The following is a 27765-nucleotide window of genomic DNA, read 5'->3' as shown; positions in this document are numbered from 1 at the left end:
ATCAACACAGACCAAAATGATTCATAGACGTAACACTTGTGAGCTGAGACTATTGTATCTACCTAATACACCTTAGTTAGTACGACAATGACATCTCAGTATGGATATATGTAGTTATTTTCCTAGGTAGTTTAGGGTTATATTATGCCAGTCATTGCCAATGTCACTTCACTACGTTGCCAGGGCAGGACTAATTATACTCGCCAACGAAGCTCTATTAATTACGAGAGTAATTGTATTGAATCTTATAAGCAGGAAGGTTGTCTGAAAGGACGATAGGTGTCGTATAGATCGAAAGCATGTGTATAAGAACTTGAAGTAGAATACTGAGATACAGTCCAACCCAGAGACCTGGCGGAATGCTGTCAAGGTAGACCAGGCTTGTTTACTTTAAAGTGACTTAACCTTAATAAACTTGATTATTCACCTTAGCAACTTCGCGATAAAAATTCATTACCTGAAAAGTCGCGTGTTTGAAGTAGGGTAAATCTCGACAAGATTCACTTAAAATAATATGATTGGATAAATGCTTTGAACACGCGACTATGTACCTTAGGTACCTAACATACCTATGTAAAATATAGGGACAGTACGTACGGGGACTAGTTGGTGGGCCAACAAGTGGAACTAATTACAAAGGCGGAAAGAGCTATGACCAAGAAAATATAAACAAGAAAAATAAGAAGCCCGCAGACCTTGAAATTTAACCTTATCCCGTTTTTATTGAACATCGAACGTCACTTCACCTTGAACAACCTTAACCTTGCAATTAGGTCAACGGTCAATACCTCGACCAAATTACATCGTCCAAGGTATTGTTCAATTATTCAAGTAGGTAATTTCTTTATACTTCTTTTTTTCTTTTTCAATCAATTATTTTGCATCATGGAAGTTGCAACTCCACCGAAGCGAATGACGCGTGCGAGAGCAGCCGCGAAGGACGCTGCAAGCACCAAGAGTACCGCGACCGCTGCCACCATCGCTACCACCACCAAATCTACCGCCAAGGTAGCTTCAGCCCCAACAAAAAGGACTGCAACTACGTCGCGTCCTGCTAAGCGGAAGACTCGATCCGACGAAGAAGATGAAGACAATCAACAGACAGACTCTGAGCAAACAAGTACCATGAATAAACCAGCCAAGACCAGAGGAAGACCGAAGAAGATTGCCCCATCTGAACCTGAACCTGAACCCGAGACGGAGGCTCCTGTTCACGATGCGCCAACCGCGTCCAAGCCTACGCGTGGTCGAGCTAAGAAGGTTGCCACAACAACATCTGCAGCTCCTAAACAAGAACCAGCAAAAACTATACGCACAAGCACGCGAGCCAGAAAGACGGCTGCTGGTGATGGTGATGCTGCGGCATCTTCTGAGCCGGTTAAGAAGACCACGCGGTCGCGTGCTACAGCAGGTACTAAAGCAGCTACTGGTGTAGTCACCACAGATGTTTCCACGGAGCCTACACCAGGCCTAAAGTCTGCCGTCTCTAGGCCTGCGTTTAGGGCTGGAGGAGGGATTATTAAGAAGACGGTTACCTTTCAGGAACCAGAGAAGGAGAACCTAGTGCCCACCGTAGCCGCTAAGGCTAAGGCTAAGACCAAGACGACCGAGTCCGCCACTGGTATGCGTGCAAAGCCCGTCCGCAAGCCAATTCCCGGTAGAGCAACTAGGGCCAGCAAAAAATCAACTACCAGTGAGACACGAGACAAGTCCCCTCTTAGCCCTAAGAAGGACGCGCAGAATCTGTCATTGTCTCGAGATACTGATTCGGACGACGAGCTTGCTACATTGGAGAAGACTCCTCTTAAACCCATGATGAAGAGCCCCGTGAAGCCACCCGCGGCTAAGAAGCATGACCCTCAGCCTCAGACCGATGATGCGGAGGAGACTACTCAAGAGGCCCCAGAGCCAACCGGTTCGTCAGTATTTGGTAGTCCTGCTCGTAGACCGCCCTCTTCTCCTTTTAAGGATATGATGAAGTCGCCTGCGAAGAAAGTTGAGGCTGTTCCATTCGTCCTATCCTCAATGGACGACCAGCAAACAGCACCGTCGCCAACAAAGACTTCAATACTGCAGTCGCCTGCTAAAAGGCCCCAAGTGCCTATTAAGGGACTACAACCTCCTCAGGAGTCTAATGGTATCAACCGTTCTCCGGTAAAGATGTCTCTCTTGCAATCACCGGCTAAGCGCCCCGCGTCGCCTTTCAAGATGCAAGTACCACCCATGCAATCACTTATAAGCAATTCGAACAAACTGTTTGGGCCTAAGCCTTCTTCGACAAACGATAAAGCGCCGGCTGAAGAAGCGCAACAACCTGAGCAGCAGGAGATCATTGAGGCAGAGCATGAACCCGCATCCGGCGAGCAAATGGAGGAGAATCAAGTCGAGCTCGAGTCGCCGTCTCAGCTTGCTTTCCCGGGCCGTTTATCTGCTGTTCTCCCTCGGCATGCGGACCCGGCATTGCGGGAAAACCCGCTCCCCATCAAGGACTTGGACGTGAAACAGCCGGAGATCGCTACAGAGGAACCGGTTGAAGCGCAGAAGGAGCCAATTATCGAAGCTGGAGCTGACGGGTTAGCTGACGACCCTATGGATGTCGATGAGCTTGAGACCAAAGAGGAGGAGAAGGCGCATAGTCCAGCTCCAACAACGCCTCCTCAGTCGCCTCCTAAGCAAGATATCAATCTAGATTTTGGCTCGGAAACTAAGGATCCTAACGACGCGTCCGACTCTGAGGATGAGCTTGCAGCTAGCGGAAAGACGCTTGGCAAATATCAGGATGATACGGTTTTCACGTTTAGTGCCGGTGTTCCTTCGACGCCCACGCCAAGCACTTCCAAAACTCCCCGACTGCCATCCAGCGCGGTCAAGGCTGCCAGTCGTGCCATTCGATCCGTCTCCAAAGGATCACGATTCTTCACCCCGCTAGCCAACCAACTCAATGAGTGGAAAGGCCCAGGCCCCGTCAAGGCCAGCAATGACGTGCATGTGCCTTCGCCTGAGTTCAAGGAAGAGGGTTTCTCGCTGCTTAGGGAGAACGACACCGCCCCGGCCGAGTCTACACCAACTAGGAGCTTCTTCGACGAGGAGATGAGAATCCGTGCTGAAATGGAGAACCAGGCTGCAATCGAAGCAGCCCTAGAGGCCGACATCGCTGCCAAATACGATGAGCCCGAGTTTGATGACATTCCCATCACGACTGAAGACATTGAACTTGCTGCCGAGGCCAACGAGATGTCCCTTATGGAAATAGCTGAAGTTGACGAGTCGAAGGAGAATCATGTCCATGATGACTCGATCTCAGACGCTAGCCAAGAGTATGGCGATGAGAACGCCGTTCCTATCGACCCGGCTCTCCTAAGCACCAATGCTGGTATGCGTCGTCTTGAGCCGTTTACTCCTGTCCGGCCGTCTGCGCCTAGGAGCTTCCACACCGTCTCTAAGGTGCCCTTGAAGCCGGCTGATGATTCCACTCCCGGGATTATGAAGAAGCGCAGCGCAAGCGTGTCAAAGCTTCCTGCCAATCGTCCGACTGGCCTATTTAGGAATGCCACGGTCATCTCATACTCTCCCACTAAGGACCCATCCCAAATGGATATTGATGAAGATGAAGAGCCAGAGCACCCTCCGGTGACTCCTTCAAAAGCCGACATATGGTCATCTATGGGCACACCAGCCCGTACTCCTCGTCGAGACCTAAATAACTCTTTACTCCGAGGCGCGGTCGTATTTGTTGACGTGCACACAAGTGACGGTGCGGACGCGAGCACCGTCTTCGTTGAATTGCTCACGCAGATGGGTGCTCGCTGTGTCAAGAGTTGGCCTTGGAATCCAACTAGTTGTAACGACGACGGCTCGGCAACTAAGGTGGGAATCACGCATGTCGTGTTCAAGGATGGAGGCAAGCGAACATTAGAAAAGGTCAAGGAGAGCGGCGGTGTTGTGCAGTGTGTCGGCGTCAGCTGGGTCCTTGAGTAAGTTAACATATTGTCAATAATGTTATGATTATCATTCTAATACTGTTTCTAGCTGCGAGCGTGAGAACGAGTGGGTTGAAGAGGCTCCCTACTACATCGATACTTCTCTGGTTCCTCGTGGTGGGCGCAACCGCCGTAAGAGCATGGAGCCAAAGGCACTTGCTAACCTCAACGGAACATTGGTTACTCCTATGAAGAACACGAAGCAGCCGCAGGAGTGCCAGACCGTCCCGAATAACCATGTTAGCCGTAGGGACAGCACAGTTTGGATGCGTACTCCGTCAGACCATGACGAAGACGAAGATGCACCTGGTGATCATGATTGGGATAGCGAGCTTGGCATGCTTACTCCTGTGCCTAAGACGCCAGCTCCGGAGACCGTCGCGAGATTCGCCATGGATATCAGCCCGGACTCTCCTGACACGGAGAACGACGAAGATCTTGAGGAAAGGGAGCAACTGTTGATGAGGACTTGCCCGCCGAAGAAGAGCATGTACGCCGACCTCGGCGAGGGCTTCATTAAGAAGGAGAAGGACCAGGGAATTCTGATGCGCCTAATGGCCGCCCGTCGCAAGAGCCTACAGTTCGCCCCTAAGATTGCGAGCCCTCTTTCCAAGGCATGGAATTAAACGAATTAATACACTGCATTGCATGATCGATGTTATAGGCGTTTAAGGCGGTACGGTCATCCACTCCTTGCATGGGAATTGCGGTACGGAGGTTGTCGTTCGTTAAAGGGAAAAGGATATAAGATAGGCTCGGGGCGAGCCTGATCCTGGCGTTGGTTGGCATGTGTTATGATGTAGTTAAATCGCGTCTGAGCGCAAGCTCGTCTAAAGGCTCCAATGCATTCTAGACTATGGCGAACGAATTGTTTGAATTATCAGTGACTTTACCGATTACATGTTCTAGGGGATAATATGGATGTTGCCCTAATATTATATATCTCTGTAAAGTTTGTGTTTGTTGTAGTTGGGCGATGTTGATGCTTTGTAAGTTTTATTGAAGGCAGTTAATTAGTTGAATATTGATTTCTTAAATCTGGTATACCTAATATGCTGCGTAAGACCTTCTAACTAACACGTAGAGCGTACAAAGCGAGACTGAGCCCATAATATTTGAGGGTATTACGGTTCAGTTCGATATAGTATTGCGCATTACTACAAGGCCAATCCTTTAAGCTTAACAAGTAACGAATCCTAGACTTTGTGTTTCCTCATTTTGCTTCCATACATACTTATGCAGTTTGTTATTTTCTCCCGTAACGTAGGTACTTATCTAGGTTAGCCACGGAGTTCCGGGCGCGCGCCAATAAAGATCCAATCACTGGCCATTCTCGTCATGGCGACGCGCGACATAACGCATATCTAATCTCGGGGAAAGCGCACGGAGTTAGCAAGGCGGACAATTTGTATGTTGGGGTAACGACCGGAGAATAAACAGTGGGACCTTCGGGATCGGGGGGCTGCCGCTGCCTTTTCTGGGAGGTGCCGAGGGAAGTTTAGTTATGGCATGTGATTTGTTGATGCAGGGGTGTTTATTGTTATGTACATATGTACATATGTAGGTACATAGTATTTATGTATGTATTAGGTACATTGGATTAGATTGGATTGGATTAATTAGGTACACTAATATTCGACATATGCGTAAAACCCCGGCCCGACCCTTTACGGCTTAGAACCTTACCAACATTGGATGCTTCGTACAATATTTGCATATTACATACATACATACATACATACATGTATACGACATACAATACCTAACCCTACCTAACCCTACCCAACACCCAGCATGTTAGGTACGAAGTAGGCTGTAGATACCGTATGCTAGATGTAGTAATAGCGCAGCCGAAACTAACGCCCCTCCCTTTTCCCCCCCAGACGCCAACGATGTGAATTGCTTTTCCACCAATCGCTGCTAGACCCGGCGAGATGTAGTTATGCGCCGTGCCTCAATAGTGCTTTGGGACCCTTGGGGGGGCATGGGGGGAGAGATGACTGGGGGGTGTAACATTACATAGGTAGGTTAGTTAGGTTAGGTAGGTATTTACTATGATATAACGATTATGTCTGTCTAGGTGAGCTGGGTTAGGTAGTCGGTAAGCAAGGGAATAAATAGGTAGGCAGCCGGGTAGCCGCATTACGGTCATATTCCTACATCGTACCATTCTAGTTTAATTTGGAGGCCAGTCAGCCTACATAGGTATATACATGACATACTTACCTCGTAGGTAGATATGTGTTTGTATAGGTAACTACCTGTTATGGAGAATTAACGTCATATGCCTCGGCGTGTTTGTATGTTTGTATGTTTGCGTGTTTGCATACTTACCTAGATACGTAGGTACCTAGGTGTAAGAGAAGTACCCAGATCAGATGAATCCGGGCTGATATACACATGGTGCGAGAATAACGCGAAGCAGTTCAAATACGACAAAGTCCAGGTTGTCCTAGCAAGGCACACACGGCATCAAAAGGATCGCTGTATTTTGACAAAGTTCCCTTCGCAAAATCCTTCAAACCTTGGCATAGCTTGGACTTGGTAACCAACCAACCGGTCTGGGCGACTGTTTCTACGTATGGTGTAACAGCCGACGTCCGTCTGACTTGGTAAAACCGTAAGAGATAGGAAGATAGCGGCTCGGTTGATCACGGTTATAGGTATGTTTCAATGTGCGTAAGTAAATCCTATACATTAGGTAGATAGTCAACGCTTCACTTACACCTTCCTATATATACGTATGACGTACTAGCACGAATATGTGTATAGTACCATGTATGAGTGGGTGTGGAAGCTTTCAGCTACTTCTAGAAGAAGTCTAATGGTGTGTAAGGAGATGGGGCAGGTGGTGGGTAGGTAGGTAGGTACCTAAGGTAGATAAATCGACGGCACAAGTAAGCGGGTATTGTAGTTAGTTAATTAGTTACCTCCATAGTTATATCTATCTACCCTATGTTACACACACACTTATACAAACTATCTACCTACCACTTGAGGCGTAGGGGCTAAACTATACTCTACATACTTACCAGGATTCATTGGTTGGTCTCCACGCGGGATAAAACATCGTTACGTATCTATCTTGCGAGAGCACGTAAGCTGATTTTACTGAGTATACATTTCGATCATACCTTAAGTACCGACCAACTTACCTGCCCGAGATGGATTGGCTCCAGTACCTAACGGCACCGTCCGGTACTGAGTCCGGACTGAACAGCTGAAGAACTGATAGATATGAGGATATGATAAATAGATAAGGTGGGTTAAGTATATTATATATTATATATTATATATCATAGTTATATTATATTACTAAGCCCTATCATCTGTCTTTACGTGTATGTCTAATATATCTAATAATAGTCAACAACATACCGTTGATAACTTTTCAAAACTAAACAACTCGAGTCCCGTTCGTTCGGTTCAAGTACTATCATTTCATAAGTCCTTGTGTCATACAATAAAGTCTGCTGACTTGGTTCCAGTATCGAGTATCTAAGGTATACTAACACTAGGTCGTAACCAAGTATCCGGTATATCGTGCCATGTGCTCTTCAAAATCATCTCCATCTCTCAGCCCGAGACTTACACACTTACACACCTACACACGCGCACATGCACATATATACATGAAGCATACACAAGTTTCAGCTTCCCAAACCCGCTATTCTTTATAATTCCTCGCCACGAGCACTAGTACATTGGGTAGGCGAGAACCTCCTAATTTTTCTCCCGTTACGTATTCATCCCACTCTGCAGCTAAGTAGGCGTGGGTATTATAAGTATTTTCCTCTTTACCCCCATTCTCCTAACGTAAAATCCCGTGGTATCATGTATATCTTAGTAAAACAGAACCACCCATCCGTCGCCATGCAGATCCTATTGTACAAAAGGCAACTCCCAAAAAAAAAAGAAGGACAATGGGGCCTTATCTTTTGCCTCGTGGGTCGCGTCCCAAATGCCACCTCGAAACGCCTTGCCAAGTTTGAAGAACTGCTATTTTCTCTTTCCAGCAGAAACTACTTTGCCATACATCGGCCACCCCTCGACCTTTACCCCTGGCCTAGACCTCCAATCATACGCCCACACGGCATTTTGTATAACCTCTTCAATGATATTTTCGTTGTCCTAGTTGGACTCCTAATTTTATCCCCAGCAGACTATCCCTTTTCCTTCTTACTGCCCTTCTTATCTCGTCTTGTACAAGCCTGTTTAATTTAGTTCATAGCCCCCTGTTATACATGTCATGGTTAAATAGATGAAATCTAGATGGTAGATGGTAATTGATAAATGGACAAAAAACGTTGACGTATTGCCGCATCTTATCGTTAAATCAGTTCCCCTTAGTCGCAGATTATTTTTCAAATCTGTCGTTCATGCTCGCGCCGAAGAGAGAAGGTAGTATCTGGGTTAGGTGCTTATCAGTACTGCAAAGTTGGCTCAACGGCGCTTGACCGACTCGACGAGCGAAGTGCCGTTGTCGTAATCCCAATGTCGCTTGAGACCACCCTCGTAGACGCTAGCCACAGACTGCTGCCACATGGCTGGAGTAACAAAGGTTTGTACGGGCGGAGCCGAATACTGTTGATGCGATAAGGGCTGCGTCACGGCTGGTAGAGATGCGCCTGCAAGCTGCATGTCCTGTGACGTCGGGACTTCGGGGGCACCTGAAGATGAGGGAACACTTAGAGAACTGGACTGTGGAGCCACTGAAGTTGGCTGAGATTGGATTTGCTGCGTACCGAATGTCGAGTTCCATTGCCTACAATGATTTTATGGTCAGTAAAGGCCTAGCCTATCGCCATAGGATAATCGAATAAACTCACTCGAATAGACGCGAGGGATTCCACGTGGGATGATCCCCTAGCGATATCGCGCTCGACAGTGTCGAGGCGTGTGCACTCTGGCCGGGATTCATTATAGAGAGCGACTGTGCAGAAGGAGAGTCACTCTTGTTGTCCGCGGAACCAACGGAGATAGGTGTGATAGGATGGTTGGCATAACTAACTTGCGAGTGCTGACCGGTCTGTGGGTCCATACCATGGTCCAACGAGCTCGTCTGCAGCATAGGAGGCTTGAACGTGTTAGCAGTAGGCGGGCTTGAGTGACTACTAGGATGCGGGCTCCCATAAGGAAAACTCGGCTTTAAGATGAACGGTTTCCTGACGTCTGCCGAGAAGGCCTCCCGCACGGCATCAATTTGCTTCAACATTTCTGGCAGCGGCCAAGAATGCATCGTCCTCTCCAAAACCCTCATGTGCCGGGTGAAGTAATCTCGCGCATCGCCGTTGAGCTCCGGATCAGGGGAAGTCAACGCAACCTGAAAAATCGTTAGTTTTCGTTTCTCTTAACTTCTAATGTAAAAAATAAGGAAAAATGTAGGGACGCACAAGATGGAGGACAATGCAAGAAAGGATAGCGTATATAGTAAAACTGATGCCTCGTTGCATGCATTGAAGCCCGCTCAGGCCGAAAGATTGTAACATCGATTCCTGGAGACGGCAAAGAGCCTTGGCCGACGAGTAGCAAAGAAACATATGTGATTTCCACTGCCCGTCGGCGCCCATTGGTTCTAAGAAGGATAACTGCGGCCGGTGAAGTATAATGACGCTTAAGTAATAATAAGAATGCATATTTCCAATAAAATGCGAAGGAAGCCACGGAGGCGATCCATCCGAGGGAAATGTGAGGCGTAAATCAGGCGGTAGATCGCTAAGCCATCCCGTTATGGACGGGTTAAGCTGAACCAGTTCGGGGTCGATGCCCCAATCCTTCTTCCTCTTGATCTTGGCGTAGACAGCGTTCACCCGATTCAGGTTTCGGGCAACGCGAGCCAGGTACGCAAAATTTCGACTCGCATTATATTCCGATTCCTCGCAACCGGGTAGAAGCCTCGGAATGCTAAAATCAACAGAATCGGCGTCTACAGAGAGATCTTGTCGCCCTAAATCACGTTTAGAACCTCTAGAAGCAACCGGTCCTAGAATCGAGCTAACTTACCTTGTGGTGCGGCTATCATAGTTTCGCATACGAATATAGTCTGCCATATACGGCTCTTCGTGAAACACTCTCCGTGAGAAGAGCCGCATGATTTACCAGCTCTGTGAGTATCCATATGCTCGTCGAGTCCGAGATCTTTAGCCATAGCGACGCAATGCACAATAGACATCCAAGACCGATAGTAGTAGCCACGTTTTGGCGAAGCCTCCCTCGCTTTCAAAATAATTAAGAGAGCTTGAAGAGTACTTAGACGTGGTATATCCATAAAAGCATCGGCATGTTCTACGTTACGTTAATTTACGTTAGTTCAGCCAGGTACAGAAATTAGTTAAGAGTTCTTACTCGAAGCGAGAGCGATCCATTGTTGTCCTTGTGCCGGCTCATCGGCGAGACGACCGGCAACCGCAAAAATCGCCTCCAACAGTAAAGGGGATATCGATTCCCGGTTTGTGTGCCACTGATGATAGAGTTGAGTCTTATTCAAAACCGGAACGTAAGGGTGTACATTAGTGAAATAAAGTTCAAAATAATGCATGATAGTTGCATCGTCTGGCATTAGTTCCGGAGGTATGCGTATCTTAAGACCAGGCCCAGATGGCATAGGTGGCAGTACGTTCTTGAAATCGTCGTCGTCCTCAATGGCGGGTTCCTCTTCCTCTCCCGCAAATGCCATCTTTTTATTTAGGTACGGAGCTTTAAACAGTCAGCGTTAATACATGGTTCCTTATAAATTAGAGAATGAAACAAACCTGTGCCTGCTTCGTCAACTTTGAGGGCTCCTAAAATATCCGCGAGATCCTGCTGCCCGTAATGGTCTTGGTAAGACCCGGGAGACGGCTCGGAGTGCACAGAATGCTGATGCATCGGCGGAGTTGAAAACACGCTAGTGGAGGCATACGACTGGTCCATCACGCCTACTTGGGAAGGCATAGTAGCATACTGGAGCTGGTGCGGCGGTGGAGGCGGGTCTCCATACGGCATCGGGGGGTATACACCTTGATGTTCGGGATAAGGACCGGGCGTTGGATACATGGTAGCCTTCGGCTGACCAGCCATCATAGGCTGTGTAGAAGACTGAGGCATGGACATAGCTCTGAAGCTATCCTGCCCTGACGCGACATCGTATTCCGATCGTCCGGCTTCATAGGACTGACCTTCCGTCGGCGAGCCTTCATACTGCCCATTGGGTCTTACACAGTGGAGCTTCAACCGGATACAAGCAGAACAAGGCCATGTATTTGTCGTCGCAGCATCACATTTGATTTTTCTCCTTCTACAACCCTCACACGCTCTCATCACTAAACATTAGTAGTTCCATTAGTTACGATTCTTTCAGTATAATATCAACACATGACGATGCTCATACCCTTCAACCGCTTATGGCGGTTATGTTCGTCCACAAATACATAATCTACAAATTAAGCAGTTAGAACATAGACGCTACACGGTTACGGGCATACTCATAGGGCGCACTTTTTTGAGTCTCTCTAGGCGGCTGATAAGTCGGCGGCGCAAAGGAAAACGAGTTCAAAGATGAATTAGAGCTCTGCGGTAACAGCCTCCGAACGGACTGATCGTTATTCGACATGACTTGCTTCGCCTCTCGGCGGGTACTGAACCCTCACGACCGGGTCTAACAAACTATGATCCTCCGGATTTTAATAATTGACCATTGGTTCGTATCGAAAACGTATGGAGTTGGATCGCTGTGGCTGGTCGATCGCTAGTATTCTTCAGTAAGTGTTTAGCTGAGCGCCGACACAGCGGATTAGTTACAAGCAAAAGCAAAAGTAAAAGCAAAAGCAAAAAAAACAAACAAGCAAGCAAGTAAGGCGAGGTAAGGCGAGGCAAGACAAGACGAGGCAAGGCGGAGGGAAGGAGTTTAAGGTGACCTAAGTACAGCTTAACGGTATTAGAAATATCGGCAGGCTGTAAAAAGGATGTTTAAGGTTAAGGACCTACGAGGTACTGCGGTACTGCAGTTGCAGTTGTGCAGTGGGAGGGAGGCGGGACGGGTCATGGATGTTAGGTAGTGGGCTCCATGAAAATGGTCCTTTTTTTTTTTGCTTTTCGAAAGGAAAGACCCGATATTCAGGTAGGTGAGGGGATAACCATGCGTCGCCCATGAGTCCAGCGGAAAGAACGCCAGGACCCAAAAAACGGGGGCATATGAACATATGCTTGTACACTACTCGTACACTACTCACTGCATTGTAACTAATTGGTGTGGTGTAATGGGGATATGGGTACACTGCACGACTGAGTACTGCACGACTGAGTAGTGTATGAGTAGTGTACATGTACCAGTTGACCATGCTTGCAGCTTGCCATGGACTTGCATGGAGTCGAGAGGGGCCGAAAGGCGCGAAGGGGGGTGGTTCCTTGTGGAGCCCCCCCTGCTTTACTTGCCTTCCTTGCCTTCTTTGCCTTCCTTGTCTTCGCGTGGTTCCTGCCGGCCCCAATATGAGCCTGCTTACAGATTACGTACCTGTACTTACATGTAATTCCTATACTTCTACATAGGTAGTATAGTAACTACATAAGGTAGTTACCTCTTAGGTAGATAATTGTGTAACCTGAACTGGGATTTGTAAGAACTTTACTCAATACCTTTTTGTAAAATACATACCTATTACCTACTATGTAATAATAATAATTGTTATAATATTAGTTAGCCTATTCTAGGTAATCATTGACTAAAAACCTGTTTACTTATTTTTAAAAGTCGCATGATAATAGAAAATAGAAAATAAAAAATAGAAACATCGGTAATGTTTATATTAAGATCTTCTTCTATATGCGCAGTTCGGTATATACAGCGCATAAAGCTTGGTCTTTTTCTCGACAATTTAAACATCCTCGGTTGGATATATTGTGGTGGTTAATCAATCTAAAGATCGATCGCTAGCTCTAATGGTTCGCAGGATTTAAAAGTCGTCGTTGGTCTAAAATATGGTACTGGTGCGGGCCAATACCGCGCTTCAACACATGTACCGTATCATCGATAGCTCGGCTCCGTTCTCGTACATACACTACACTACATATACCTACATACATGTAGTAACTTAGCTCACATTAGCGCATCAAGCCAGGAGTTTATTACCTTGTAGCCAACTGCCTACTCTATATACCTCCTAGGTACCAGGAAAATCGATGCCATTCGGCCGGGAGTCGAAGCAGACACCAGCTCCTTAACACTTATGTGTGCACGGAACAAGTCTAGAAGATGCGCCGAGTGTCCACCGTCCTAAGAAGCTAGGCATTTGCCGTCAGAGACTCTCCACCTGTTATCGTCTCACATTAGGCGCTATTAAAGAAATAGAAAACGCAGAAGCCGTCACACGATGCGCCACCTCAGCGTACTATGTAGGATACGGGGTACTTTGTTACTGTAGTAGGTCACCGATGGTTATTAACAGGCCCGATATAGGGTTGAAACGTTTTAAGGAGTACCAAGCGCATCAGATGTCAATTCTAACATTCTAGTATTCTAGTATTCTAGCTCTCCCATACGAGATGTACCTACGGTACTCGAGTAAGGTGTCGTGGCAAGTCAATAGCCGCCGAGGCTGCAATAATAATGATAATAGTAAGTGACCTACATAACATGGTAGCATGCCAAATCATGTGTATGCGTTCCTGGGAGGGGAATAGGGCTGCGAGGTGCATAACCTACATACCTACCTACATATGGACATACATACATACATACATACATATACACACATACATACTGCGGACGTTCATCATACATACCTCGACGTAATGGTGGCTGCCAATGCCCATGCCGCTCCGAGCGAACATGTATGTAAGCCTACTTCTGAACCAGATCAGGGGCAACGCACTTACATGCTGCCGACGTGCGTGGAGTCGTAGACAACCAACCGGCAAACATCTCGGGATCTTTTCTAGCGCCTACAATTACAGCGAAACCGAACCCAATCATCACCAGGTACCTCTTCAAAGTTCACCTTCACCTACGATAGACACCATCATTCAGAATCGTCTCCTTTTCTCATTAGTACGCAGATTAGCCCCTGCAGACCGTCCCTGATTTCATGTCGACGGTCCTGGTATTAACTAGGAGACTAGCGGTCAGGTCTGCATGCGCCAACGCCTGCTAGGGGAGCTCTCGCGTGTCTCCCAATTCCAATGGGTACGTAGGCTAGCTGGAGGAAGAGAGTTGCAAACGTGTGGAAGCGACCTGAGCGAGCACTTGCATCTGCATTGCAGGAGGCAATAGGAGCGGTTATATAAACGATTGACAATGTAAAGGACTGCTATCCTTGAAGCGATAATTGGTCGTCGTCAGCCATCTTTCGCTTACCCGCGTTCCCCCGTCTCGTTGTCACGCAAGGCTCACTAATCAGAGATCAGAGACCCCTTTTTCCCACAATACGGTACGCCATCTGTACGTCGTATTACTCATGCCAGTTGAACCCTAAACCTAATAGACTGATAGATGACACCGTCGTGACGGGATTGATCATTGATCATTGATCATTGATCTACCTACGTATACAGGTACAGTAGATAGGTAGGGATTCAACTGCCCGAAGACCCGAGACATCCTAGTTGTTTCCAGGTAGACTGTTCCCCCATGAGGATTTATCCAATCAACGAGCTTTTACGTTCCAACCTTACCGAAGGAGGATTAGGACTATGGAACTAATTGATTTGTGATAATATAGTCATCAATAATCGTGGTTCGCTAGATCGTCCCCTAGGTGGTCCCCTAGGTGCAAAAAAGCACACCGTCGCATTCGCAAATCGATAGGCGCAAGCTGTGTCACTCTTTGTGCGTTGCAGTTATAGGGTTACGAATGGCAGCGAGAACCTCACACTTGAGTACTGCATATCAGATATATGATATATGAACTAAATATAGGTTTAATCGAACACCGCATGATATAATTTCGACCCGGTGATAAGGGTTCATGGCGAATCTCGCTGGAAGATGCGCAGCGCAGCGGATCTTGGGGTATGTAAGCATAAATACGGGATATTGGCAGGGCTGAAGGATCAAGAATAGTCGCTTCTTATATTAAAAGAGCAGCACATAGCACGTGCCAAATACTTGGGACGGTTAGTTCCGTACGATGACAGACTTTCCCGATCGAGCTTAAGAAATGCCGTTATTCACCTCTTTCTGGTAAACTTGACCGGAGCATGCGACATATTTGGACTGTCTATTTATTCACCTGTAGATCATCAGGTACGGTGGTCTGGATCTGAGAACGGGAACGGTGAACAGGCCCAGATCGAGAACGCTCCGTGTACCTGACAGCCTAGATGCTAGGTTAAAATAATTAACCTAGCTTCAGCTGAAGTGAGATTGAAAATTGAAAAGAACAAAAAAAAGAAGGCCCTTAAAAAAAAAAACTATAAGTATAATGACCCGCATAACGTACGGCTTTTTCCCGGAATTACATATTTATGGCGCCTCTTGCCATCCGCCATAAAAAGTTCCCAGCGGGAAAGAGGAAAAGCTCAATGTCCGATGATATCACCGATAACACAACTTTTAGATATGGTGACGAACGGGGTCTTGCTAAATTCATTGCGCATGAATTTCGAATCAGTGAAACAGCCGCAGCTCGTTGCAACGGTTGTATCACATATCCGGCACCGTGCCCGCCGAGTCTACCCCCCCTTGCATCTAGCCCTGAGGAAATCTGTCGCGTTGCATTTGTTCGCGTCAAAATATCAAAGATTCTCAAATTCAGGGGCAGGTGACCGGTCGAATATCTGGAGAAAAAACAAATGTCGTATGGTTTATATTTATAGAATTGGTTAAGGGTTGTCTACCTTAATTATAATGAACGGTAAATTCCGTTGGGGGACGGTAAATACATTTCGAATATGGTCCGAATTAAAACCGCTAATTATTAATATTTTGATAGTATCAGTACATAGGTACATTCCATCCTAGCTTGTCTGGGTACATCTTGTCTTAGGTACATGATGTAGGGACTCCCCAGAATACTACGCTAAAAGTTGCTCAACTTTTTTTTTCCTTTTCTTTTGTCAGCAACCAATGATATACATTATAATTGAAGTTGATGGCTTACCATAGAAAAGATACCCAATTAGGTACTGATTTGATAAGATGGATAAGATAAAAATCGGGCTAATAATATCCCGCGTAAGCCCCACCGCCTTTGAGCACCGCATTCGCCATACTGAAAGGTCCCGCAATTAGTGATTACATCAATTTGATCACTACAACAAACAAAGCCGTGGGGTCGTACACATCTTTCACCAAATAATCCTTGCCACAACAACCTCTCCCAATTTTCGCATCATTTTGCATTATATAATATTATATCGAGACTATTCGTATTAGTTAATCGAGTTCAAGGCACATAAAACTACCAAACGTGAAAACATTCTTCATTAATATTCACGTCTATCAAGATGGAAAAGGATAATGCCAATCCTACTATCCTAAACACTTCTCAGCTTCCGACAAGACAACGTAAGAAGGGGCGCAAAGTTCAAAGAAATGACGTGGCCAAAATCAGTAATATCATGCGAAAGCCACAATACCTATCAGATCCCTTCTACAATATCTCGTGGTCTGATGACACAGAGAGCGATGACGAGTTCACTGCAGAGCCCATTGACGAACAGGAAGTATACGGTAAGATAACCCTACTCATCCACATTTCAGTTTGGAGATGGGATGACTCTGAGTTACCAGCATCATTATTTTTTTTGCTTTTCCCATCTTTCACGTGGCATATTTAAATGTCAGATTCTTATCACCCCCCACGCCCAGATGTTCCAGATATTCTACCCTGAAACCCATGATATGACATGGTCTTTCTCAACCATACTATGTAGAAACAACTACTCTACTTGATCTAGCGGCTGACATTTTTCAGATCTGATATCGACCATCTCTGACCCTGAGCATCCACTTTCCTTAGGTCAACTAGCGGTGGTTAATTTGCCTGACATTCATATAACACCGTCTCCATCAGCAGGTGCGGATCCCAATACTTTGACGCGAGTCTTGGTCGAGATCACCCCTACCATTACCCACTGTTCACTGGCAACCGTTATCGGCCTCGGTGTACGAGTACGTCTAGAACAAGCACTTCCTCCCAACTACCGAGTGGATATCGTGATCAAAGAGGGAACTCACAGCCAGGACGACCAGGTAAACAAACAACTAGCCGACAAGGAAAGGGTTGCCGCAGCCTTAGAGAATGATACCCTTAGGGGCGTCCTAGACAAGATGCTGGAGACTTGCCTATGAAAAATATATTTCATAGCTATATAATATTGACATAGCTCATGGATGATGATTCTTGAGCGATTTTATTAAATATGTATCGCTACAAAAAGTAACGATAGCATCTACAACATCCCGCGTTTGGTCGGAATTTTTGATGTCGGCATCTGAACTACCTAAAACGGACGACCGGTGCATGAATATCGGCCTATCAGCTGCTTGGATGTTCGGAAACCGGGCTCTGCCTGCCGTGGCATCCTCGAAGGCGACAGTTATAGTAGAAAGATCCACACCGGCTTCGAACCCGGCCTAATCGCCAAGCCGTTACCGGTCATGCGCGGGCAAGACTCGGCGGTGAACCTGTAGATTTTCTGCGGGATCATGTAGCCTATGAATATGGAGTGGTCTATTCGCTATTAGGCATTTTAGTTACAATGTAAGTAACAACGATGTCTAATAAACACTAAGTCTATGAGACCCCTAATACTCAAGTTATGATAATTGCTTCGAAATATAAACAATTCACCTTGTAGATATGTTGTTTTATTCAAGTGTGGGAAGTCCTAATAGATTTGGTTTGCCATTGTATTTTTAGCCCCAGCATTGGCATAATCTACTTCTCATACTTTGATACTTGCTTTTAACCCATATTTCTCGAAATCTTATTGTCACAGCCTCATATATTTTCAAGGAGACAGTTAATAAGGCAACTAACCAACTTCAAATAAACTATAATTACGTACGGCTAAAAATGTTCTAAACCGGTTTAATCGGCCCTTGTCACCCTAAAGACGATTAGATCATAGGTAAATCACGTTAAGATCAGCGATTCCAACCTTGGTTTTTCGCAACCGGGGAACTTCGTATTCACCCTAGTGTGGATCCTCCCATAAGTTCCGGCATGGGGACACACGAGATGAAGCTGTCAACGTTCGGCGCGAAGGCGCGCTTAAAACCGATTTAGTCGTAGGTGAAAAAAAGGTTATGCTTAAATCTACGTCGTATAATCTCGTGTGGTAAATGAGAGAGAGAGTTTAGTTATTCGGGACTTAAATGCTTATATAGTTTATTAATAGTAACTACATATTACATAGTATGGATTAATAGCGAGTTTTGATGTCAAGGTATCTCGTTGCTACGAAGCCTATATCATAGACTTAGGTAGGTTAGGTACCTAAGGTATACAGACAAAATACTCATAGGAAAGAAACACTAACTTGGGGTTCTCTACATTCATCCTCTGGCTTATAAGCGGGCTTCTAATATTAGTTTACTCAAGTAGGTACTTGTCAGTTAGCTTTCTTCAAGGTCACCAGTCGCCACTGTTCTCTTCGGCCCCTCTTGGTTCGTGCCCCCTTTTCACTCGCTTCCCACTATAGCTATTACTACTACTGTCACGACGTCTCATGCATCGATGTCAGTGTGAGCAACCGTATAGTTACTTCTCCTAACTATACATAGAAGGAGATATACCTGCAAGAGCTCCTGTCAAGTCGACTTGTCTACTAGTTACCGGCAGGCGGATGAGATCCGGAGCTGCCGGTCTCCTTGATATCTTGTCGACTTGATAAACTTGATAGTAAGCTTCATATAGAATCTTGCATGCTTCGAGTGGTATAATGGAGGGTAAGAGTAAAGAACGGCTGTATCAGGTTTCGATCTAAGGGGCAGGGTGTCATGGTATGCGAGCATCTTGCTTCTCTGTACACATAGTGACAGTAATGGGAAGGACCTCTGCTCGCTTTCGTTCCTTGAAATATCAAATCTTTTTTTTCTTTCTTTCTAACTATAGAATATATCTTCCCGTCCTCGGTTATGCGTGCTTGAAACTCCCGTGATTTACTACCGACTGCTATCTCATAACTCACTTACTAGTTGGACATATCGGCTGGTTGACGATGTTGTAGCTCGTAATCCGAGGATTCCGATGCGACCCTCTATAGCTAAAGGAGACTAACTAAAGAATATAGGGAGAATAGCATGCCATAGCACCTAACTTAGTTGAGTTACTCGAGACTGACAGCTTCTGGGGAATACATCTCCCTTGACGTCTTGTGTCCGGAATCCTCCCGCTCTACCGCATCTCATATACCTGCGGCTAACTAATATTGATAGCACATAGCTCAACTACATCCTCACGTTCATCAACACCTGTAGCTTCTACTAAAGACAATAGAAATACTTCTACTCCTAATACCAACCTTACTAACATGATCTTGATACCGTCTCGATTCAACACAAGCACTCTCCGTGTACACCAGAAAATACTATCACATACATATCTATCTAAACTAGACTTGTCATTCCTCACTCTCCAGTACCAATACCGTCGTAACAGAAACCCTCAAGGGCCCCCTATTAACCAGCGAATAGCAACAGCCCTCGGCTCCTGTAACAACGCACGGCGTATGGGAAAACGCCAAAAATGGAACCGTAAGAGAGAGAGAAAGAGAGAAAGAGAGACATATCACCTATATGCATGTAACTCGGAAACGACTGGCGCGAGAGAGAGAAGAAGAAACTGCAATGTAGATCTTTCACACATTCATACATCCGCACACACTCGCCTATATCTCACATGACTCGAGCATCTTTCTATTCGTCCTGTCTCGTCAGTCGCCGTCATTGTTGGGCTCCCTCTCACCCCCGTTCCCCCAATCCTTCCATCCAGCTTCCAACCCACACCCCCCTTTTCCCCTTGGCTTATCCAATACCCATCCATTACCCTACTAAAACAAACATTTCAACCATTGTCTATCGTCTCCCTGCCACTTCCATCTATCCTTCCCTCCCTCCCTACCTCCTACCTACCTACCTACCTACCTACCTACCTACCTACCTACCTACTTATCCCAAGCCATAACCCTACATATGCACCCGTCCCTCGCTACCACCATCCGGCCCTTCCCGATCCACAGCAGAATCCCCAGATTTCCAGCTAAGCTATTCCCTCCCCTCCCCTCCCCTCCCCATCAGTCACGAGCTAACCAAACCAAACACATAAAAAAAGCGTGGGGGGTATACTACCGGACACATATATCTCAAACACATGCCGCGGGCAAGAAGGCTCCGGTTGGCAGCCGCTGTTACCGTTACTAGCCGCCTGCTGGCGGTACCTCGTATACGTACGCAAAGCCCTATCAGGACAGCCCAGAACAGATAGACATGGGTCACAACCCTCAGGGTTAGGTTAGGCGAGCAGGTAACCAATCACGTCGCACGGTTTCCGGCGTTACTCGCGACAGGGCAGGGCAGCACAGGACAGAGGCTCTTGTTGCTTTGCGATCCTTCTGTCTTTGCCGCGCGAATCACTGGTTAGAAATGTTCTTGGAGGGACAAGGATAGGAAAGAAGTTGGGTTGATCTTGTAAGTTTCTCCCTGTTTATTGAACTACTATAGAGTTTAGATGGCCTTGTGTGCTCTTTACACATTATATCTATCTATTAACCTACGTTGGTGTTTTGTGGGGTAGCCTTGGAGCCGAATCCTTCTAGATCAGCAAGCTTGTGGCCCAGACCAGTCTCCCTTTTACCCTGGCCGCCTATCCGTTAATATGGACCTATAGTAAGCTACTGATGAACTAACTACCCGTGTGCTAACTGTACAATATAGTTGCTAGTATTGTCGAATCTAGGCCCTTTCCTCTGTGCTAAGGGGATAAGGGGAGCCTTCGAAAACTTAGATCTTTCATGGACTACCAAGCGTGCCGCTCTCCATGAGACTTTGATAGAACTCGGGCTCGAGGAATTTCGCCACGCTTACATCCTCGCTGAGACCCTTGCGCCTCCTGGTCTTGAGTACGAAGTCTCTAGCCGTAGCCTGGGCATCAGCGGGTTGTAGGGGTCGCAACACTACCTCCTTATCGAGCGGATCGCCAGGCACCTTCTGCCACTTGTCGAAGACGAGGCTCACCATGGCCTGGCCTTGCGTCTGGATGCGAACGTCCGTTTCGAAGCCGAACGAGTCGATCACCGGAATTAGACCACTGACGCGGTATAGTGGTGTACCTGCGATCGGACCGTCCGATAGCACGTGGCCTCTTCTGCGAGCTAGAACATTGTATAGCACGGGGACGGCATCTTGGGGACCTGTCATCGAGCACGCATACAAAGGTTCCATAAGGCGCGGCGATGCCATGAGGAATGAGCTGTAGCACGTGCGTCGCGCAGTTGGAATGATCTGACCGCCACCCCTGAAGATTGCCTCCTGTGCTAGGGATACGTCCATGATACGAAACTTGGTGTTGCGGATCGCTACAATTTCAATCAAAAGTTAGCAAACTCTTGCAAAGTCAAGGTATAATAACGTCACTGATCGACATCTGGTTCATTCTGTGATATTACTCAATTGGGGGGTATGTCACACACGAATGCAACAAAGGCTGTCATCGAGACAGACCCCCCCCAGTAAGTGAGCCTTTAATACGGGTGCTTCGGTGTGTCAGTGCCTCGTACCCCTGGTGTGCGTAGACTTCGCCTTACGGGTTCGATAGACGAAGTCTGATCGAATCTGCACAATGCACAGAGCAGGGTCCCTAGTCCCAAGAACTCGTAGCTTATGTCTTGGCAAGGTACGGACATGGGTTGCAGTCCATGTTTGGAGCTTGTCAAGTTACCTAACGCATAGTGTGATAGGTCTATCTCCACGTTTGCCGTAACACTATTTTGAATGGTCCTTTGACGCCTAGCGCCTTGGGTATTTCGAGTAGGAGACGCAAGCTGCTACGCTAGTAACAGTAGGACGCATTCGCGTCTCGCTCCAATGCGTTAATGGCTTGTGAGCAACGAGGTTGCTAACCTCGGCATGAACGATTTTGAGTGGTAAACGGTAAACGTATGTATGGAGCTTAAGACTAAAGAGGTTCTAGATGGGATGTGGCGGAAAGCGTGGGATCGACGCTGGGTTGGGTAGGAATGACAATAAACTGCAACGGGATGTAGGTACTCACGTTCTTCACATAGAGGGCCTTCTCTGGTAGCCCAACTAAACCCTTGGCGAATAGTCTCGCGCACGCTCCTGAGAAGCGTCTTATCCACCTGCCGAAAAGATTAGGTGTGATCCAAGTAGAACAAGATTCTAGAATTCTGAGGCTGAAATTGCGAAGGTATTGCCGCATGCGGACCCATAGGGTGACACTCCACGCTACAGAAATCGCATGTGTAGTAAGACGCCGAGCTTTCAAGGTCACAATATGGTGGGGGAAAACGATAGAATGGTCGACTTACCTCGAGTGTGTCGTCCTGCAAGATATTAGGTCCCTTCTCATCCGGGCCGAATGCCCAAATGCTCCTCGCGGCCAGCAGATCCCATCCGTACTTGTCCTGGAAGAATTTGCCCACTTTTCGGGCACCGTCTTGCATCTTGACGCGGCCGCTCTCTATATCTTCCGCGATTCCGTCGTCGAGCGGCTCGGCGACCATAGTAATCTTATTCTTCTTGTTCGGTGTAATGGCGTAGCATTTGGTAGCTGACATCTCGTCTACTGTCTCGCAGAAGCGCGTGACGGGATCCGAAACCTTGATTTCCATATCTGCGTACAACCGTCGTAGGTCGTGGAGAACACAGTCCATATACAGTTCGCCAGTACCTAAAATGATGTGCTCGCCCGATTCTTCTACCTTGGTAGTGATCAGAGGGTAGCTTTTGTTAATTTTTCGTAAGCCGTCAAGCATCTTGGGTAGCTCCGAAGGGTTGATGGGCTCGACTGCCACCTTCAGAACCGATTCTGTGAAATGCGTGACCGGTCTGAAGATGTAGGCTTCCTCATCATCCTCGAGTTTCGGTGGTACTATTGTCGCCGACTTCACGATCGAATTGTCAACGCCGCTTAGTAGCACCCAGTTACCAGCGGGGACTCCGTTGGTTTCGACATTGTATCGCGTCTCAGCGATGTAGACGTTGGAAATAGTAGCCGTAGCCATATCCTCCTCATCGTCGATGGAATAACCCTCCCCGAGCACTCGCACTTGCATTCCAGGTCGAGCAATACCACTCATCACCCGGCCAAACGAGTAGAAACTCTTTGCATCTGAAGAATTGAATAGCTTTGTGATGTGTACAACCAATGGGCCATCTTGGTCGCACTTCTTCATAGATTCGGCTACCTTGGTGTCTAAGGGGCCGGTATAATACTGCTCCAACTTGCGTTCCGCTGCTTCCAACGGAGATGGAACATTCTTGACAATCATATCGACGAAGCCAGTTGACGGGCCGAAGAACTGTTCACAAACCAGCTTAAGCAGCACCTTAGCATCCGTCTTGTACTGTGACGGCTTTAGTACTATGCCTAGCGTCGCCAGTACACTCTTCAGTTCTTCGGGGCTCTGGCTGATAGTATGGGAGAAAACCTTATAGATAGGCTCTAAGACGAAGTGAATAAACGATCTCTTTGCGCGCTCCTCGCCGGGCAAAGGTTTCCTGCTGAATGTTCTCTTCTTCGGATTAAAGTAGATATCACCCCAGAGGCGTTTGGCGAATTCCTCGGTATTCACACCGGGGAAACTATCCGCGTACATCTTTGAGAAGGACTGCAGCGTAAAGCACCAGCCCATCTCGCTACACGCGAATAGCACGTTCCCCTTCTCTGGACTTAACCGCTTCTGATCTCCGGAGCCTGGTCGAGTATTTTCGATGACTGTATTCACCTCCTCGATAACGTGTTTTAGCTTGAAATAAGCATCGCTCGGTGGCAGTCTTAGTTCTAGTATAAGCCTATCGACCTTGTTGATTATTAAGGTCATCGGAATATCTTCGAGAACGGCATGCTTGATGATCTGCTCCGTGTTGACCTGTACTCCTTCCACTACATCCACGACCAGCGCAACGCCATCCACCAGCCTCAACGCCGCTGCAACCTCGTCGACGAAATTAACGTGACCTGGGGTATCTATTATATTGAACAAGTGAGACTTGCCCTTAGTGCTCTGTAAGACTAAGCTCATTGGTGCCGCCTTTACGGAAAGGCCCCTTTCCCTCTCTACTACGTGCGTATCAGTATATCGTAGTTGCTCGTCTCTCTTTCTACCCGTTCGCTTTTCTAGCCTGTCGGATATATCATGCGTCTCGAGGACTAGCATATCCATAAACGCGGTCTTGCCATGATGTAAATCCCCTGCTAGAGCTACATTCCGTATTTGATCGGGAAAGTTCATAAGATCGGTCATGAAATTACGGTCGAAATGGACGGGAGGAAGGTCGACCTCTTCGATAGAAAACTTCTTCACCTCGACAGGTGCAACGATCGGTTGTGAGAGCGGCTGTGCATCCTCCTCTTGCACTAACGTTTCGACGTCTGCTCCGTATACTTGTTGCGCCGTCGGGTAATATTGCTTGTCTTCATGTAATATCACCGCATTCGAGGGCCCTTCATTATCTACTTCCATTAATTCCTGCCCTGTAACTTCAGGCGCCTCCTCGGGATATTCGTCATCGAGATACGCGCCCGCGTCAACGCCATGCTGGGATTCTTCTTCAGATGCTTCGGCATCCTCCCCGATGAAATTTCCGAACCTAGTCAATATAGTTAGCCAATGAGTAGAACGCAAGTAAATATATATATACGTACTCATCATAAAGGTCATCCATGGCGTAAACAAAGCTTAGGTGTAGGTCAATGGGGTTTGGAGTAGAAATACGACGATAGCTTGTTGTCGCGCTTAGAAAAGTTACAAAGTCAAGATGCAAGGCTGACTATAGCGCGTTCTATGCTGTGGCTAATGGCAAATTTATTTTAGTGGCTAATGACAAGGCTAGGTCATGTACGTAATATGCTCCGATAAGCGGACAGTGGCTTAACTTTTTAACTTATCTAACGGCTTAGGTTAGGATTCTCCAATCTCAAGACCAAAACACCAACCCCACTATCCTATTCGGTACCTAGGTACCCAGGTAGGCAATATCCTTACTTCTTAGGTTGATTCGGTAAGGTAAGGTACGACCAACGAATTGATTTTTGGGGAGTTGACCTAACCGAAGTAAGTTTAATGGATACTACATGTATTGTATGACTATACTAAACTTGGTTAAGGGGAGGAAACTCCAATCATTTGCTAGTTACTTTTTTATGTAACTATACTACATTGTTTACAACTCAACTTAAGTGAGTTCCAAGGTACCTCATCCTACTCCATCCAATGCGAAAGGTACAGGTATTACAGGTAGGTAGGGGTCTAACCGCAGATCCGCTATATTCGGTAGCACACGGTAGCACAATATGCTAGCTAAGATAAAATAACTAAGATAAAAGATAAATGGAGGGGCGGTGAATATTTCCCACCATATCGTCTTTTCTTCTTGAAAAGGGGATTATTTTTGTTATTCTAGTAGCTCAACATTTTCGAGACTGAAATATATAAAATTTTACTTTCTTTTTTTTCTTCTTCTTCTCCTTTTCTTCCGAGTTGTGAGATATTCTGTCATAATTCAACATGTCTAATCTTCCCACCGTCTACATTGTCTCAGCTGCTCGAACCCCCGTGGGGTCGTTTCTAGGGTGAGTTTTACTTTATGTTACGAGCTTCCCCTCCCTCCTCTCTTCTTGATGTAGTTTATGAAACTGACCCTTGGAATTATTAGAACGCTGTCGAGTATCAGCGCCACTCAGTTGGGATCCCACGCTATTAAGGGTATGTCTCACCCAGCTAGGATTACACAGCTTGACTGGTACACTTACACGATTTGTCTATAGCTGCCGTCGAGCGAGTTCCCCAGATCAAGCCCGAAGATGTAGAGGAGGTATTCTTTGGCAACGTGCTGTCTGCCGGGTATGTCTTATTCCCATAGATTTCAACGAGTAGAGTGAGGGGAAGCTAACATTAGATTTCTAGTCTTGGACAAGCACCCGCTCGACAATGCGCTATCGGTGCTGGCCTTCCGGAATCGGTCGTCTGCACTGGAGTGAACAAGGTCTGCGCTTCCGGCCTAAAGGCCATCATTCTGGGTGCCCAGACCATCATAACCGGCAATGCCTCCATCGTTGTGGCCGGCGGCACCGAGTCCATGTCCAACACCCCTCACTACCTACCAACCCTGCGCAACGGCGCCAAGTTCGGCGACCAGACCCTCGTTGACGGTATGCTGAAGGATGGTCTGACCGATGCCTACGCTAAGGAACACATGGGTCTCGCCGGTGAGCTATGCTCCTCCGACCACGGCATCTCTCGTGAGCAGCAGGACGAGTACGCCATTGAGACCTACACCCGCGCCCAGAAGGCCACCGCCGATGGTATCTTCTCCAAGGAGATCGTGCCCGTCGAGGTCAGCGCCGGCCGAGGCAAGCCCCCAGTTCAGATCACAACCGACGAGGAGGTCAAGAACCTGAACCCTGAGAAGCTAAAGACAGTGCGCCCCGTCTTCAAGCCCCAGGGTGGTACCGTCACAGCTGCTAACGCCGCCCCCCTTAACGACGGCGCTGCTGCCCTCGTGCTCATGTCCGAGGCCAAGGTCAAGGAGTTGGGCGTAACACCCATCGCCAAGATCCGCGGTTGGGGTGACGCCGCCCGCGAGCCCCAGCGCTTCACCACCGCGCCCGCCCTTGCTATCCCTAAGGCTATCAAGCACGCCGGCTTGACGGACAAGGATATCGACTTCTACGAGATTAATGAGGCTTTCTCGGTTGTCGCCCTAGCTAACATGAAGCTGCTCGGCCTCACCAGCGACAAGGTAAACGTTTTCGGTGGCTCCGTTGCTATCGGCCACCCGCTCGGCTGCTCCGGTGCCCGCATCGTCACCACCCTGACCACCGTCCTGCGCGAGAAGAAGGCTAAGATCGGCGTTGCTGGTATCTGCAACGGTGGTGGTGGCGCCAGCGCTATCGTCATCGAGAGCTTAGAATGACTACATGAAGGCGGGGAGGAGACGGTAATCCGTACGAGACGGGATTCACGAATATAATGAAATAAGTGAACGCGTATCATCGATCTACCTGAGTAATGTTGCAACGCGTTAAAAGAACCATGGCCATTCAACTGCCAAAATGATGAAAAAAAGAGCGTAGGCAAATGTAGAGCTATTTTTTGCTCGAGGATGGGGGAAAATAGGAGATTTAATACATACCCAATATCTACCTTATTTAGCTTAAGTGGTAATTCTACACTTCTGAAATCCCCATGAAACTGACAGGTTATGGTATTCTTCTATGTGATGTCCTAGTGTAAGTACACTGTCACACTTTGTGCTTCTCTCTCGGCTTCTAAGTATTTGAAATAATAATGTTCGCTGCTATGAAAATCACAAAAAGGACATTAAGACCATCAAGACCACCATTGGTGTATACACAGTGTATTTAGTGTCGGTCAGCATATGTATAATACAAACTAATGAGAAAAGCAACATCCTATCCGATTTATTCGGCCTCGATTCCACGTATGCTACAAATAGAAAAAGGAAAAAGGGTCTTCGTGCAAGGTAGGATATCCACTCAAGTACCAACGCCCCAGCGCCAGTCGTGATGCCTTTATGCTTATGCGTAATCAAATCTCACTACCATCTAATCACTCCTCCTGGGGACGGGTACTTAGCCAAACCGAGTACTAGTACGCGAAT

The 27765-nt window shown here is 47.1% G+C and overlaps 5 protein-coding genes across 5 annotated transcripts; 3 read left to right on the top strand and 2 right to left on the bottom strand.

The window, feature by feature from the left end:
* Positions 1–885: 885 nt before the first annotated feature.
* On the top strand, positions 886–4606 carry GL218_06001 (uncharacterized protein; the record flags this gene model as incomplete). Its single annotated transcript, XM_033582696.1, has 2 exons — positions 886–3974; positions 4030–4606. 2 exons carry the CDS (start codon positions 886–888, stop codon positions 4604–4606), a joined length of 3666 nt encoding a protein of 1221 aa, XP_033434079.1.
* Positions 4607–8423: 3817 nt separating this feature from the next.
* GL218_06000 (uncharacterized protein) lies at positions 8424–11571 on the bottom strand (the record flags this gene model as incomplete). Its single annotated transcript, XM_033582695.1, has 8 exons — positions 8424–8745; positions 8810–9303; positions 9374–9927; positions 9984–10265; positions 10326–10676; positions 10733–11281; positions 11350–11394; positions 11457–11571. The coding sequence occupies 8 exons, from the start codon at positions 11569–11571 to the stop codon at positions 8424–8426; spliced, it is 2712 nt and encodes a 903-aa protein (XP_033434078.1).
* A 4829-nt stretch (positions 11572–16400) lies between these two features.
* Positions 16401–17247, top strand: GL218_05999 (uncharacterized protein; the record flags this gene model as incomplete). The annotated part of the gene is made up of 2 exons (XM_033582694.1): positions 16401–16626; positions 16871–17247. The coding sequence occupies 2 exons, from the start codon at positions 16401–16403 to the stop codon at positions 17245–17247; spliced, it is 603 nt and encodes a 200-aa protein (XP_033433795.1).
* Positions 17248–20910: 3663 nt separating this feature from the next.
* On the bottom strand, positions 20911–24807 carry GL218_05998 (Pre-mRNA-splicing factor cwf10; the record flags this gene model as incomplete). Its single annotated transcript, XM_033582693.1, has 4 exons — positions 20911–21476; positions 22172–22259; positions 22449–24732; positions 24788–24807. The coding sequence occupies 4 exons, from the start codon at positions 24805–24807 to the stop codon at positions 20911–20913; spliced, it is 2958 nt and encodes a 985-aa protein (XP_033433963.1).
* Positions 24808–25649: 842 nt separating this feature from the next.
* On the top strand, positions 25650–27057 carry GL218_05997 (Acetyl-CoA acetyltransferase; the record flags this gene model as incomplete). The annotated part of the gene is made up of 4 exons (XM_033582692.1): positions 25650–25714; positions 25798–25847; positions 25910–25985; positions 26049–27057. 4 exons carry the CDS (start codon positions 25650–25652, stop codon positions 27055–27057), a joined length of 1200 nt encoding a protein of 399 aa, XP_033433790.1.
* Between the last annotated feature and the right edge of the window lie 708 nt (positions 27058–27765).

The sequence above is a fragment of the Daldinia childiae genome (genome assembly GCF_008694065.1).
Source record: "Daldinia childiae strain JS-1345 chromosome Unknown Scaffold6, whole genome shotgun sequence".
NCBI lineage: Eukaryota > Fungi > Ascomycota > Sordariomycetes > Xylariales > Hypoxylaceae > Daldinia > Daldinia childiae.
This window is presented reverse-complemented; position numbering and strand designations above follow the sequence as displayed.